The sequence below is a fragment of the Lepidochelys kempii genome, chromosome 8 (assembly GCF_965140285.1).
Source record: "Lepidochelys kempii isolate rLepKem1 chromosome 8, rLepKem1.hap1, whole genome shotgun sequence".
In the NCBI taxonomy this organism is placed as follows: domain Eukaryota; kingdom Metazoa; phylum Chordata; order Testudines; family Cheloniidae; genus Lepidochelys; species Lepidochelys kempii.
The window spans coordinates 102030679-102047714 of record NC_136387.1 but is presented as its reverse complement, the minus strand read 5'-3'; the positions used below and the strand labels follow the sequence as shown (position 1 = coordinate 102047714).

Sequence of the window (17036 nt, the reverse complement as noted above, 5' to 3'; positions counted from 1 at the left end):
ACCAAGAAATCCCTGAAACTCAGGGCATCAGGCAGTGTGGTATGTTGCGCTGATATTTAGTTGGAGTCTGATCCAAAGCCCAGTGGTAGTCAGAGGGAGTCTTTACAATGATTCCAATGGTCTTTGGGTCAGAGTTTTGAACAGGATTTTCATTGTCTTTAACATGGATGCTTGCAAGAACATTTCATGTTTTGCATGGTAACTGGAGACTGTCAAATAGTTGAGGGGTCAGCTAGCTCTGACTTACTTATATATTTAAACATCCAACTCCCCACATTAAACATAAATAGACACTAACTTTGTGGGACCCACAGGTTTAAAAATGGTTCCCGCTCTTGTTCTCCACTGTCTGGCTCTTCAGGGGCATTCAGTTCACCAGTGCTAATCTCCAGCTGGGCCTGACATTACTGATGAGACTGACATAAACAACTGAGATAATGGTGCCATATGTGACTTTCAGATCCTTTGAAAATAAGCGGACGCTACCCCGGATATCTGTGTTGCAAAGTTGTCAGGAAAATCTACCAGCATGCGTGCAAAATTTTACCTCCTGCCATCCAGCCCTCTAATCTACATAATTAAGTAGCCCTCGTCACTGTAATATGTATGAGAACCTTGGATGATAATGAGAAAATTAAACAATATTTTACTTGTCCATCAAAAACTGTTGTGGTCAAAGGCAAGCTGAATTTTGTAACGCTGTTTTAATTAGGGTCACTCTCAGATTAAACCACTTGGACTGAGCTGGGAGTAGATTTCAATCATGTTCTGTGATTATTCAAATGGTTTAATGAGTTCTCATGGGCCTCCTTGCATTCTGTCCCTTTGGCTCGCTGAAAATGTTGAAGTGATTAGGTATTATTGGCATGGATTTTTGTGGGAAGCAAATTTCAAATCCACGTGCATGAATATTTGTAGGAACCAAATTGAAATGTTCCAAGACAAAGGTTGCTGATGGTAATGCTTGTACCCTCATTCATCCAGGCAACTTTGTATAACCTATCTGACTAATCACAACTAAGCCACATGACTTAAATTTCGAGTAGAAAATGCCAGAACCTTTCAGCAAACTGTCTGCAACCAGGCAGGACCCACAGAGTAAAAACATAATATTCCATGAGCAGAAAAATAGGAGGCTGAATATTTTCCGCTGAATGCATCCGATGAAGTGAGCTGTAGCTCACAAAAGCTTATGCTCAAATAAATTGGTTAGTCTTTAAGGTGCCACAAGTCCTCCTTTTCTTTTTGCGAATACAGACTAACACGACTGCTACTCTGAAACCTGAATACACTGGGTCATTTTTCACTGTGGCTTCTTTACTCACCCCAAATGCTTATCTATACAGCTTTGTACACTCTTTAAGGCAGTGGTCGCCAAACTTTCTACACACTTTTTGAATTTAAGTGCAACCCAGGATCTACCCCGCCCCTTCCCCAAAGCCTTGCTCACTCCATCCCTCACCACCACCATGCTATCGCTCTCCCTCACCCTCACTCACTTTAACTGGGCTGCAGCAGGGGTTTGGGGTTTGGGAGGGGGTGCAGGCTCTGGGCTGGGGCTGAGGGGTTCAGAGTGTGGGAGGGAGCTCTGGGCTGAGCCAGGGGCATAGGGTTGGGGTGTAGGGGTGGTGAGGAGTGCAAGCTCTGGGAGGGAGTTTGGGAGCAGGAGGGGGCTCCAGTCTGGGGCAGAAGGAGGTATAGGGTGCTGGCTCTTGGAGAGGGCTCAGGGCTGGGGAAGGGGCTTGGGATGCAGGATGGGGTTTGGGGTGCAGGAGGGGGTATGGGGTGCTGGCTCCAAGAGGGGACTCAGGGCTGGGGGTTGGGGTGCAGCCTCCCACCGGGGGGCACTTACCTCGGGCGGCTCCCAGTCAGCAGCTCAGCGGGGCTAAGGCAAGCTCCCTGCCTGCCCTGGCCCCACACCACTCCCAGAAGGGGCCAACGTGCTGCTGCAGCCCCTGGGGGGTGGGCACATGGCTCCGCGCGCTGCCCCTCTCTGCAGGCACTGCCCCCACAGCTCCCATTGGCCAGAGTTCCCCATTCCCGGCCAATGGGAGCTGCAGGGGCGGTGCTTGCAGGGAGGAGACCACTGCCTCCCCCGCCACTCGGGGCCACGGGGGGGGGCTGGCCACTTCCAGTAGTGGCGTCGAGCCGGGGCAGGCAGGAAGCCTGCCTTAGCGGCAGTCCCTCTGCACCTCCGGACTTTTAGCAGCCAGAGATGGCGATCGACTGGGAGAGTCTCCAGGATTGACCAGTTGATCGCAATCGACCAGTTAGTGACTACTGCTTTAGGGAAAGGTCCTTATCTCACTACTCATTTGCAAAGCACTTGACTTGACACATGCTCGGAGCTGCGTAAATAATCATAAAAATGAATGACAGCTTTTGTTGGCTGTGTAGCCACTGAGCCTTTCCCACCCAAACCCTCTGGCCTTTCAGAAACTGGGGAGGGTGCCAAGGAAGGCAGGTAGAGAGCATGCAGAGAGGCCCGGATTTTAAATGTAGGTCAACTGCTTTATGCTTCAGGAGGAAACTATGTGCCCAATCCTGAAAACCCTTGTGACTAAGCCAGCAGAGCAAGCAGGCTGGCATGCTCCGGTACACCGTACCAGCAAGCTATTTATAGCCAGTATGGAGTACCGGAAAGACACAGCAGCAGCCCGGATGGAGGAGAGGGCTGGGGGGCAGGGCTGGGGGTTCTGCTCCTTTCCCTGTGGCCCTTCCAAGCAGGGAAAGTAGCAGAACTCCCAGCCCCGCCCCCTGCCCTTCCACGGATCAGACACACTGGACTCATTGGAAAAGCAGACGAGTTACAGATCTAACAAACAAACCAAACAAGCTCAGGGGATATGACCCCATGAGCCGAATAGCTGAGCAACTGCCATTCTTATATACTGAGGTGGCCAAACTTACTGACCCTCCAAGCCGCACACCATAGTCTGCAGAAGTTCAAGAGCTTCACGACATCCTCCCTTTTTGCTGATTTTCATCACATGGGAGAAAATTTAACTGTATTTTACAGGCTTAAAAAATAGAATCAAAGGAGCGAAGTTGTCAGTGTAAAATCCAGCCCAGCAGGTCTAGTGAAGATGATCATTTTAGGCAGAACGATAGGGTCAGCAGCTCAGCCTGGACACTGGGTGCAGGTTTTGTATGCAACCTGCAGCGTGGATTCTCAGCACAGAGATGGTCTGTCAGTATTATTGCATCGAGAAGGAGGGTGTCACTCAATTTCTCTTGCTTGCAGGGATGACCTTGGTAAGATGCCTTACACCACAATGTGCATCAAGGAGAGTATGCGTATTCTCCCTCCAGTGCCTCTTGTGAGCCGCCAGCTCAGCAAACCCATCACGTTCCATGACGGACGTTATTTACCAGAAGGTCGGTTTCCTCCATTTCCCCTTTTCCATTAAACCTTATGTGAGGTGTACTAGCCAGTTAAAAGGACAAACACCTCTTGAAGCAAAGTTTCTGGAGTCTGTTTTGCTGGTTGTCGAGAGCTACAAATTTCTTCCACAGCTACTCCATTAAGCTTTACCAAATCCGGGCTCACTAAACGGGCCATGTAGAAACCTGAAGTTATTTGGTCTCGAAATGGCCTCTGTTGGGTCACATAGTCTATCTGCCTTCATTATCGCTGCATCTGAGCCTATTATCCCTAGTAGATGGGACTAAGGACTAGCCTTAGCCTTGAATGCCTTCTCCAGTTATGGTGATCTCAGCACATTCATTGCAAGACTTTCTAGGCTTCCCCTCTCTTCTCCCTCCCCATAACACTGTGATTGGGACCTGTTGAGCAGCTGAAAGGAGAATATGTCCATGAACTTCCCATGCTGCCAATCTCTACAGATCCTGCCCCTTTCTCTCCTTCACACATAGACTACGGCAGCTGTGGGGCTGCAGTCGTCCTCCTACAGGGGACGAGGGGGACAAAAATGTTCCTCTGGTGGTCAGCAGGACTGGAGACGATCATGGTGGTGGTGTCCAATCTTCCCAGTTCCCAACTGCCCCAGGGGAAAATCTCTGTGCCCAACAGATCTGTCCACCCCCAATGGCTGATGTAAAATGGAGCTTCTGCAGTTGACTCTCAGCTGTGGAGTCCCACCTGCCCCCTCACTTCTCTTTCTGTGGAGATGGGGAGACTTAACAGGGGTGCAGGGGCTCCCTGGTGTTGTCCCTAATAGTCCTGAGGGATGTCTAGACTCTGCAGCCTGGACACTGGGTGGAGCGGGGCTGATATGTTGCCCGTTCCAAGCCTCCCACGTGATTCCAGTTGAGCTCCAGAGCCATACAGTCAGGCTGAGCGGTGGAGCTCCAGCTGGTTTCATGTCACAGAACCCAACTAGGGAAGAGCTAGATATTATTCTTGCTCTTATCACAGAAGTTCAGAGGGAGAGCTGTCAAACCTTCCCACTGAGCAATTGCACTGGGATGGGTGGCCTGAAAATGGGGGTCATAAAAATGCAAGCTACTGTGGTTGTAAGAACGCTTAGCCCCTCAGAGAACATAGCTTAAGCAGAGAAGCTATGTCCAAGACCTGTCTTTTTCTTGAGCTTTTTATCCCTCCTGTTGCTTTGCAGGCACTTTGGTTGGAATAAACATCTATCTTATACACAGGGATCCCAAATTATGGAAAGATCCTGAGGTACAGTACTCTTTTGTCTTTATAACAACAACCTGCTTCCTGCAGCTACTGTACTGGGGTAGCGTCCGGGGACGGAGGGGGCCCATCCTGGATCAGGTCCCTGTTGTGTTAGGTGCTGTACAAACACAGAGCAAGATCCTGGCCCTTGTCCCACAGAGATTACAGCCTAAGTAGATCAGACAGAGAAAAGATGAAAGGGGAAGTGACTTGCCAAAGGTCACACAGCATTTCAGGACATAGAATCCAGGTGGCCTGACTGCCAGGGCAGCATCCTTATCCACTGTATCATGGTTCTGCCTACTCAAAGGATGCAATAAAGCTCCCTGCCACACCTGGCTCTGTTTTGGCCCTCTGGCTAATTCACAATGCTATAATTTCACTTATGCAACAATGACACAGTGAGGCTATCATTCAGCAAGCAACAGGAATACGAGAAATCAGCTGCCAATCTAAACAAGAGTGCTACAGTGATGTTATCTCTTCTGAGTTATCAAACACTCTCATTACAGGTATTTGATCCCATGAGGTTTTCGCCGGAGAACTCCTCCCAGAGACACTCCCATGCTTTTATGCCTTTTTCAGCTGGAGCAAGGTGGGGTATAGCATTAGTATTCATGTCTATTTAGTGCTACAAACCTACGCAGCATTTAATAAGGGAGTCAATGCTGCCAAGAGCTCAAGCCCTGATCCAGATGGGAATTTTGCCACTGACTCCAACGGGAACAGGATGGGGCCCTTCGGCAGACAAGAAAAAGGGAGAGAAGGTACTGTCAGGCAACAGAAGGGACATGGTGCAGAGAGATCATTGGCCAGGAAGCAAGGCAGAGCGGATTCCTGGGGAAGTGGGTTTTAAGGAGGCATTTGAAAGGGGAGAGGGTGCACTAGGTAGACAGGAAATGGGAGATTGTTCCATGTACAGAGAGCAGTGTGAAGTGACTCCAAGAATGGGAGACAAAGAAGGGGTTGGAAGCCTCCAGCCCCTTCTTCTCAGGCTGCCAGCTCCTGGTTTGATCCCTAGAGTAATTTAGAGCAGCCTCAGAGCTGCTTTACATTACCTTGGATGCCATGGGTCCATTCCAACAGCCAGAGATTGGTATTTCAGCACAGAGATAACCCCTTTCCCAAGACACACCCCCTACACTGGGGACCAGGAAGTGGACTGGCACAGGGGTCACTATGACAGCTTTATGCCCCCCAAAGTTTTCTCCCAACAAGGGCTTCATGGAAGTTAATGGGTCAGATTCCCAGCTCGTGTAAGTCTGTGTAGCTCCACTGAAAAAATCTTTTAAATCTTCTATTAAAGATACAGAAAAGAAGGGAAAACAATTCAAGCATTTGAAATGTAAGGTATTAAGTAAGACTTTCATTTTAACAGCATGCCTTGATTCCTTTCCTTTTAGCCGGAGAGAGTTTTTAGAAGGAAAACCCTCCTATTTTACAGTCTCTTCGCTGGTATTAAAGATGGTAATAACAGTCTTTTTGGGGAGAAAGAGAAGAAGTTAGCTGAGGTGGCTTGGTGCTGTGGTTGTGAAAATCCAGTCCCCTTTCCTAAAAGACACAACAAGACAAATCCACACCCTAGGGGAGAAAAGAACAGCAAGGATAGGGAATGCAGCTTCTGTCTCTGGTGTTGACTTTTACTTGTAACCTCCGCGCTGGAGAAACAAGCGTGGCACACATTTTTATTAGCCGCTCCGAGACTTGACAAACTCGTACTAGCCGGGGACTGTTTAGAGCATTGCTTTTAAACTGCCTCTGTGATCACAGGCTTACAGCAGCACAGCAAAATAGACAGTCTCGGCCGGCTAAGCCACTCTTATTAGACAGAAGGAAAAAGGAAAGGAATAGGAAAGAGAAGAAACAAGGTGGAAAAGGACAAAATCTCACATCCCTGGTGGTGGTTGGGATCTAGCCTGAGCCAGTGGAGCTGGCGATGTCAGCTGAGTCTGAGTCTTCTCGGGATGAGGATGACAAAGGCCAACAATGTCCCAGTATCTCCCAGAGCCCCAGGAGATGGTGGTGATGACTGCCCTCATAGCAAAGCTTGCTCCTTTCAGTTTACCTGTCCCCAACCAGCAGCTGTCAGACAGCTTCTTCTTGAAAAGAAAAAGGAGTTTGGAGCAGAACATTTTGCCCTCATTACTGCATTCACCAGTTAGGCCTAATTTCCAACACACCAGGTTTGGTCCTTTGATTTCCAGTCCCGCACTTCTCTTGTTTTCCAGACATGGTCTAAATGCATTCCCCGAGTTAGATCAGGAGGTCCTTTTGTTTGGATTAATTCAGTTTGTTGCCCCTTTGCACCTTTCCCCATCGACATTGGTTGTTATAGATTATTGTGACACTTTATGGACTTCCACTCACTTTTCACCGCTGGGCTTACAATGAGGATATATCCGCAGACCCAATTATCACACCTCCTTTCCCAAGATCCACCCGCTACACCTGGGGATTGCAAGTAGCGTGGCATAGGGGTCACTAGGACAGCTTTATGCCCCCACAGAGATTTCTCCCGTGGTGGGCTCCATAGACGTTCATGGGCCAAAGCCCCCAGCTGGCGTAAATCAGTCAGTGTAGGGCCTTTGAATTCCCTTGACTTAATCATACTGTAAATAACCGTAGTTACAAGAAAGGCACGAAATCTGCCTCACCCGGACGCTGACTAACACAAGTTAGAGGGTTTTCTTCTCACACCTGACATAATATTAAACCACACACCTTAAAATTACAGATGTAGCGGGACACAATGGTATTTTATCATTTGAAGCTTGGTAAACAAACTCTAAGTAAAGCCATTTGATTCTTCCCTGATTTAGCTTCTGAAAGGAATCTCCAGCAGGGGACAAGTGACTCCACCTTCCAAACACAGTAGGGAGAAATCCAACCAGGGGAAATCTATTGTGCTTTCCCGTATCATTTACACATTATTACACAGTTATGCTGCCCTTCCTGACTCTGCTGAGAATATTAGGAATTATATACCCAGACATGGAACATGATCCTACCTATTCATTACAATCTGATTTAGGATGCCAGAAGCATAATTTGCCCCTGGGCTACTGCTATTTTATTCCAGCATCAGTTGTTGAAATCAAGAGCATTTCATCAGCACAAAGTAGGAGTGACGGAGAAGTGAATTAGGTTCAAATTATTCAAGATCACATTCTGATTGGTCATATCGGGCCTTTTTCATGAGGTTACTATAAGCTGGAAGAATGGCTGGGGGGAAAAAAGACACAATTACAGTCGGCAAGGTCTTCCTCGAGGCATAATATTAATAGCAAAAAGGCAAATTAAAGTAATTTAAGTGAAGAAAGGAAATAGCGAGCTCCCCAGCTCAGGAATCAACCCAGTCCTGTGACCCTGAGCCTGGAACCTGTTCCTGCCAAAACCATTCTCTCTCCTCTCTATCTCCCAAGCAATAATTTATAACCCTGTCCTTAAGCACCTGTGGAGGGACAGGGGGAAGCTGAGCTGAGGTTGACCCCTTATTTGCTGAGGATCAGATTCAGCCCTGTACACACTGTCACAATCACCAACTCCCAAGGATGTCTGGCTGCAAGCTCATCACCCACACAGAAAGGAAAGCCCACATACCCGTGACATACAGAGGATGGGGAAATACGGAAAGGGGGTGGGCGGAAAAGGGGTGGGAAGGTCTGTCTAGTGAGTCAGCTTCTTTTCAAATCAGCCCAGCTGCCTGGAGAGATTTGCTGGCTGTGAGGGAGGAGGAGGAGGGGACCTGGGTGGGATTGGCCATTACAATTTCTCCACTGGCTTCAATTTAAAGAGACATGCCACATTTTCTCCTCCAGCCTATGGCGCTTAGCAATATTTGAAAGGCAGCAGGGCTACTTCAGAGTTTTCCTTCAAGTGAGAAGGTGAATTGAGAGCTGTGAAGTACATGTTTATGTTTTAAAGGTGATAAGTGGGATGTGGGGTCGAGAGAAAGGGGGAAAACAAGAGTATAGAAAATGCCAAACATGAGGCCAGCTGCTCCTTCCAGCAGCATGCAAGAAACATTAAAATAATCATTTAGAATTGCATGGATTGGACCCAGCCCTCATCGACTCATAGACTTCAAGGGCAGAAGGGACCTTCATGATCATCTAATCTGGCCTCCTGAACATTGCAGGCATAGAACCTCACCCACCCACTCCTGCAGTAAATCCCAAACCTCTGGCTGAGTTACTGAAGTCCTTAAATCTTGATTTAAAGTCTTAAGTTACAGAAACTCCAACCTTTACTCTAGTTCAAGCCAGCAAATGGCCCATTCCTTACACTGCAGAGGAATGTGAAACCCTCTGAGGGTCTTTGCCAATCTGACCTGGGAGAAAATACCTTTCCTGACCCCAAATACGGAGATCAGTTAGACCCTGGGCATGTGGGTGAGACCAACGAGCCAGACACCTGGGAAAGAATTCTCTGCAGTAACTCAGAGCCCTCCCCATCTAGTGTCCCATCTCCGGCCACTGGAGATATTTGCTTATAGCAGTTGTGGTTGGGCCATATGCATTGTAAGCAATCTCATCATAACATTCCCTCCATAAACTTATCAAGCTCAGTCTTTAAACAAATTAGGTTTCTTGCCCCCACAATTTCCCTTGGAAGGCTGTTCCAGAACTTCAGTTCTCTGATGTTTAGACACCTTCATCTAATTTCAAGCCTAAACTTGTTAATGGCCAGTTTATATCCATTTTTCTGCCAATATTGGCCCTTACCTTAACTCCTCTCCCTCGATGATGTTTATCCCTCTTATGTATTTATACAGAGCAATATCTCCCCTCACCCTTCCTTTTTTTAGGCTAAATAAGCCAAGCTCCTTAAGTCTCCTCTTATAAGTTCTCCATTCCTCTCATCAATGTAGTAGCCCTGCTCTGTATGTGTCCAAGTTTGAATTAATCTTTCTTAAACTTGGGAGACAAGAATTGCGCACAGTATTCCAAATGAGGTCTCACCAGTGCCTTGTATAATGGTTCTAACACTTCCCTATCTCTATTGAAAATACCTTGCTGAATGCACGCTAGGATTGCACTAGCTTTTTTCACACCAAATCATATTGGTGGCTTTTGGTCATCCTGTGATCAACCAATATGCTCAGATCTTTCTCCTCCTCTGCTGCTTTCAACTGGTAAATCTGCAGCTTATAGCAAAAAATCTTTTTGGTAGTCCCTAAGTGCACGACCATGCACTTTGCCCTATTAAAGTTCATCCCATTTCTATTACTCCAGTTTTCAAGATCCTCCAAAACTTCTTGTATGATATTCTGGTCCTCCTCCATATTGGCAATGCCTCCCACCTTTGTGTCACCAGCAAATTTTATTAGCCACTTTTTGTGCCAAGGTCATTCATGAAAATGTTAAGGAAGATTGGTCCCAAGATTTATCCTTGAGGGACTACATTAGTAACCTTGCTCCAGCCTCACAGTTCACCTTTCAGTGTGGCCCATTGCAATCTCCCCTTTAATTGGTCCCTATCCACCTTTCAGTTCTTGTATTAATCTCCATCTGCTCCAATTTTACTAATAATTTCCCATGTGGAACTGTATCAAACGCTCTACTGAAAGGCAAGTAGATTAGATCTACTGCATTTCCTTTGTCTACAAAATCGGTTATCTTCCCAAAGAAAGAGATCAGGTTAGTCTGGCACAATCTATCTTTTTAAAAACCATCTTGTATTTTATCCCAATTGCCATTTATCTTGATGTCTTTAATTACTTGCTATTTCAAAATTTGTTCGAAGACCTTGCATACAATTGAGGCCAAAATAATGGGCCTGTAGTTTCCTGAATCACTACTTCCTCCCGCCCCCGCCCCCTCCACTTCTTGAGTATAGCCACTATATACGCAATTCTCCAGTCACAGGGTATGACTCCCGAGTTTATGGATTCACTAAAAATCCTTGCTATGGGGCTTTCAATTGCGTGTGTGAATTTTCTTTAATATTCTTGGGTGGAGATTATCCAGCCCCCAATTTGATCCCATTAAACTGTTTGAATTTGGATTCCACCTCAAATGTGGTAATTTCTACTTCATAGCCTTCTTCCCATTAGCCACCTTGCCACTGTCCCCAAGTGCCTCATTATCCTTACTAAAAACTGAGGCTAAATGTTCATTTCTGTGTTTGACCATACCTAGATTATCTCTTTAATCTCCACCCCATCCTCAGTCCTTAGTGGTCCCAGTTCTTCTTTCCTTGTTTTCTTTTTTATTTACCTGGCTAAAGTACCTTTTACCACTGGATATTTTTTCCTCTACAAGGTCCAGCTCAGCTTGGCTTTTGGCAGTACTCACTTTAGCTTTCTTTTTCTGAACTCCGAGAGGCAGCTGTCCTTGCTGATCCATTCTGAGTCCTTTATTCTGTTCTTGCACAGATAAACTGTGATAGAAATCAATGGGAGTGAGTAAAAAGAAAGGCAAAGAGCTCAGTATTTGACCCTTTCATTAGGGAAAGGAAGAGTTTTCTATTTCTTTCCCTGTTATTTTCTTGTGTCTGTCTCTATGCACCGCTTTCCACAATGGAAGAGTTTTTGCTTAAGATCCCTGTGATCTCTCCCCATGCCATACAGCCTCAGTTGAGATTGGCAGAGGTGCTCAAGTGGGCTCCCCGTCGACTAGAAAGAGGCTGGGCTGGTGGGAACTCCTTGTCTGTGAGGGTCCCTGAGCTCTGGGACAGACTTGCAACCCTGGTCCAAGAAAGCTCAAATCTACTGATCTTCAGAGCATACTGCAAGACACATGTATTTATGTGGGCTCCTGTGAGGTGTTTATGTATGTCTTTCTCTTTGAGAGAGGAGAGGGAAGTCAAGTGTTCTGGGGGCAATCTCATTGGTCTTATGGCAGAGGTGCCTAGAACCTTGGATTGTTGGCAATTTTTATTTTTTGTATAAATGTAATAATAATTGAACACAACTTGGTTTTTACAAAATTTAAAAAGTGAATATATGCAAATATTAAAGAGTCATAGAATAATAAAATTGGAGAAAGGCCAGAACCATTTATCTTACTGCCCTCAGCTTCTTTATATACACATAAAAGGATGGGGTCTAAATCAGCTGTTACCACTCAAGAAAGAGATCTTGGAGTCACTGTGGATAGTTCTCTGAAAACATCCACTCAATGTGCAGCGGCAGCCAAAAAAGTGAATAGAATGTTGCGAATCATTAGGAAAGGGATAGATGATAAGACAGAAAATATCAGATTGCCTCTGTATAAATCCATGGTATGCCCACATCTTGAATACTGCATGTAGATCTGGTCGCCCCATCTCAAAAAAGATATATTGGAATTGGAAAAGGTACAGAGAAGGGCAACAAAAATTATCAAGGGTATGGAATGGCTTCCATATGAGGAGAGATTAATAAGACTGGGACTTTTCAGCTTGGAAAAGAGACGACTAAGCGGGGATATGATAGAGGTCTATAAAATCATGACTGGCGTGTAGAAAGCAAATAAGGAAGTGTACACAAGAACATAACACAAGAACTAGGGGTCACCAAATGAAAGTAATAGGCAGCAGGTTTAAAACAAACAAAAGGAAGTATTTCTTCACACAATGCAGTCAACCTGAGTAACTCTTTGCCAGAGGATGTTGTGAAGGCCAAGACTATAACAGGGTTCAAAAAAGAACTGGATACGTTCATGGAGGATAGGTCTATCATTGGCTACAAGTGAGGATTAGCAGGGATCGTGTCCCTAGTTCTGTTTGCCAGAAGCTAGGAATGAGCGACAGGGGATGGATCACTTGATGATTTCCTGTTCTGTTCATTCCCTCTGAAGCCCCTGGCATTGCACACTGTCAAAAGACAGGATACTGGGCTAGATGGACCTTTGGTCTGACCCAGTATGGCCATTCTTATGTTCCTATGAACTTATGAACAACAATGGTCCTGCTATGCAGGGTGCTGTAGCTGAACTGTCCTTGGTTTTGCAAAAAGACCACCCTAACCAACAAGGTGCTGCAAAACCAAACCTGCACCTGAGTTTGCCCATCCCCGTTACGTTAACAATCAGCCATGCCATCAGGTGTCAAGATATTGGTCATTTCTTGAGTGACGCATTTTCCTGTCCTTCAGTCCCTCCTTTCAGAATTATAGTGCTTGAAGGGCTGCATTAGTGGCCAAACAATGCACTCCAGAAGCTAGATCCTCCATTGGTATAAGTCAGCATTTCTCCTTTTAAGTCAATAGAGCGATGTCAATTTGCACCTGCGTTGGCAACATATTGCTTAACAAACATGCGATGGGTAACAATTCTCGAGGTTACTTTATAGTCAAGACATGTATGTTGACATCACCTACATATTAAGGGCAGTACCATCTCCTGGTATTAAAGCTCCACTAAGGAGATAGTAAAACCTGATCTAATCTTCTGTTCGTGCTAAGAGTTGCATGTTGTTTCTTCCTTGTAGCTGTAGAATTCTATATATTCAATGAACATCAATGCTGGAGTCTATGGAAGGTTTGGACTGATCCTAAAATATAAACTAATGAGTTTGATGGCTTAAACCAGTTTGATTCCTTTAGGCATGAACCACATGGAGCATAGGGAATTGTTGAGCAGCAATTAGCCCAGTCAAAGAATTGGCAAACAGTGAACAATAAACTAAGTCTTTTAAAGCGCTCTCTTTTTGTTGGATTAATGGGACATGAAAGAATCTTAATACGCCTGATACAAGAGCACTTGAAGTCAAGTGGTGGAATGCCCCACAAACTTTGGAGCAAGCACCAGGATCCTCAGGTTCGGGAATCTCACTGGTTTCATCTCTCTCTTCTCAGGAACTGTATTGGGCAGCAATTTGCCATGATTGAGATGAAAGTGGCCATTGCTTTGTCCCTGCTACGTTTTGAGTTTTCACCCAATCCAGAGAAGACTCCCAGGAAAATACCCCAGTTGGTCTTACGATCCAAGAATGGGATACATGTGCACTTGAAGAAAATCCACTGGCATTGACATTGTGAAATGAGTGGGCAAAATACATAAGAGATTTGTAAGCTATTTGATGATCAAATGCATTAAAAATCCCATCTTTGGGGAAAAAAAGATCCCCACTCCCTTTGAGCCTGAAAGGTTGCTTGTTGGACCAGTCAAAGACATATATATATATTTATTCTAAGCCATATGATGTCTTCCATTAAAACTGTATTCCCAAACACTTTCTGGTTACTTTAATGACAGAGGGACAGAAAAATTAGATTGATAAGCAAGGGAGAAAAATGTGAATCAGATCTTCAGCCAGTGTAAATCAACCTAGCTCCACTGATTTCATCGGAGTTTAGTTGATTGATACAAGCGGGAGATTTAGGTCTATGTTATCAGATGAGATTTGAAAATTTGATCCAGTAGTCACAATTTAAAGACAATTTCTCCAAATAGGAGCTTCGTTGTGACCTTAAAGCTTTTATTTCCTTTGCTAGGTACAGGGGGAAACTATGGTATCTCAGATTCCTCTATGTGGCAACTCTTGGCAAATGATCACTCTTTAATAGGGTAGGAGAGTGGACTCACTGCTGGCATGCCCCCTCATGGCTAGAGGTAGCGTTGCAGTCACTCCTTCTCCAGTCAGGTCAAGTTCTGTCCCACCCATTCTGGGGTAAACATAGAGCCAATAAAATAAACTTAGAGAAACATAACTCTTTGCTCCTAACCAGACTCACTCCTCCGCAGACTCTTCGCCCTCCCTGGGCTCTGCAGGGTTGTGCTCCGGCTCTTGTGTGGAATGACTCCCCAGGCTTTCTCCTAGTTGTGTTTATTGGATGCACACAGAGAAGTTAGATAAGAACTTAAATACTCATGTTGGAAGGTTGCAATATAACTTTATTTTCTTAGAATTCAGAACCATAATGCAAAACAACCAATAAACAGAGAGACCCCCCCACCCTGAGAATTTAAAGTGATAGATCACAATTTGAACACACTTTTCAATCCACCACACTCCTCCCTTGTAAATTCCTCAAACACAATTTTAAAAAAAATCACAAATTTAACCTTAGAGGAGGTCTGTGATTTTGCGGAGGCCAGTGGTGCCTGCCATGGAGAGAAAGTGACACCTGACCTTTGACCTGATTGGGTCGCCCCCAATAGAAGCACTATCCCTCTCTCTCTTGGCCATTATCTCCAATGCTTTCTCCTCCTCCTCCTCTGGCCAACAAAAGCTACACACGTCCTCACTGATGTCAAGGGCCGCATTCTGTAACCGTACTGAGGTTCTGTCTGGTAACAGTTGATCCATGGGCCTCTTCGTTATTTCCCATTTTACCTCTACCAAATATGTCTCTAGTCCCAATATCTGCTTTACAGCTTTCCCCCCACTTCATCCCTCCAATGTGATTTTGCACCAACACTGTCTGCCTTCAGCAGAAAAACCTGGCAGGTTTATGGGATTGGTTTTTTCACTCTTTCACATCTTTTGTCGAGTGCTCTCCATAGGTCAGGTCAAATTTAGTACATAACTAGCATTTTAAAAACAAAGCAGCTGGAGTCTTCTGAGTGGCAGGCTGTGGGATAGACCTATATGAGAGTAGGGAATTTGCAATGCAATGTGGCAGGGGACTCCATTCATTTTTGTCTAGTGCTTGTTTTAATGTCATCACAACACCCTCTGCCAGTCCATGAGATGCTGACTTAATATGTTTCACTGAATTTTGCTGTGGGAATGTTTGAAAATCCCAGAACTAAACTGTGGACTGTTATGTGGAAAGACGTCCTCGGGTAACCCATAAGTGGCAAATATTGCAAAGCACTTCAGTTGTTTATTACAGAAGAGGTTTTAAATCATGTGCTCCACCTCTGGCCACCAAGAATAATCATTAACCACTACTAAATATATTTGCTTTTTCTGCAAAGCCAATGCACAGCTGCTGCCAGGGGGACAGTGTCTCTTCTGGCATGTTCCTGTGGCTATAACGGGAGTCACACTGGCTACTTTCCATTTCTAAATCTTAATCTAAAGCCGGCCACCAAAAACAATTTCTGGCCATCCCTTCCATATGTATTAACCCTCAGTGCTGCTCGTGTAATTCCACCAGCATCCTTTTCTGTTCACATATTGGTGTTATCACTTGTATTCCCCATAGCAAACAACCCTTCTGCATGGCTATCTCCAGTTTCCTGAAATAGTAACAGCTAAGTTGCTCTTTGGTTATGTGATTTGGGCAGTCTCAAGTGTGGTGCATCATCTTTAGCTAAATCACATTTTTGTCTTGTTAAGAGAGCAACTTCCTTAGCTGTAATAGGGAGGTCATCTAGGAAAGAGACTCTGTCCACGGAATTTTCCTCTCTCCGATTCCCTGTGTGCAAGGGCAAACAGGACAATGCAGCTGCATTAGCATGGTTTTCAGATGGCCTATAATATATCCCATCTTAGTAGGTAGCTAAGATCAAAACCCCCTCTTTGAAGTCTAGCTGCCGCTAGTGGTGGAAAGCCTTCATCTGGGTCCATTATTTTTACCGTTGGTTTATGATTGGTAACAAGGGCAAATTTTTTTACAAACAGGTACTCATGGAAATTAATAACCCAAGTCTCTTTTTCTATCTGTGAGTATTTTTTCTTGGCCTTTGGCAACGTTCTGGGAGCAGATGTTATGGGTTTTTCACTCCCGTCTTTACAAAGGTGAGAAACAAAAACCTCAATTCCTACAGGAGACACATCACAGGCTAGCATTGTGGGAAGCTCCAGATTAAAATGCACCAATAGGCTGGCATGACTTAATTTCTTTTTTGTTTTCTCCAAAGCCTTATTTTTTTTTTCTGTCCAAACCCACTTCATATGTCTCCATAACCAGGCAGACATCAGACTGGTTACTGCTGATAAGTTTTGAATGACTCTTCCATAATAGTTTTAACATAGCCTGAAACAATCTAAGCTCCGAGACATTATATAGCCCAAGGGCATTCTGAATGGCTTTTGTCATCACTTTTAACAGGTGTACTCCTGCATCTAGAAAATGGCTGGATGAAGTAACCCGATTTTGAAGAAAAGCACACTTATCTTTAAAGCCATGTTTTTACAAGCTCTTTAGAACCCCCTCTATGATTTTTAAATGTTCTTCTGACATAGCAGACAAAGGTAACACTATCCAAAGGTTGGCAGTGGAAGTTAGACAAATTCAGACTGGAAATCAGGTGTATCTTTTTAACAGTGAGGGTAATTAACCATCGGAACAATTTACCCAGACTTGTGGTGTGTTCTCCAGCAGCCAACTTTAAAATCAAGATTAGATTTTTAAAAACAAGATCTGCTGTAGAAATTATTTGGGGGAAATTCCCGTGTTATCCAGGAGGTCAGACTAGATGATCAGAGCGGTTCCTTCTGGCCTTGGAATCTATGAATGAATGTGTCATCCAAATAAAAGGCAACACCATTTACCACCAGCACTAACTGCTCCATTATTCTT

The 17036-nt window shown here is 44.9% G+C and overlaps 1 protein-coding gene across 7 annotated transcripts in view; it reads left to right on the top strand.

Moving 5' to 3' along the window:
- LOC140916319 (cytochrome P450 4B1) overlaps positions 1–17036 on the top strand; it is a 59406-nt gene that overhangs the window by 29554 nt on the left and 12816 nt on the right. For 4 of the 7 annotated variants that reach the window (XR_012160497.2, XR_012160498.2, XM_073357807.2 and 1 more), the window contains exons 9-11: positions 3245–3378; positions 4578–4642; positions 5152–5234. Coding sequence is in view for 5 of the 7 variants with exons in the window: in XM_073357807.2 (XP_073213908.1) it covers positions 3245–3378; positions 4578–4642; positions 5152–5234 (282 nt within the window). In the remaining 2 variants the exon portion in view is untranslated. The other 3 variants (XM_073357801.2, XM_073357806.2, XM_073357804.2) reach the window with 3 other exon arrangements.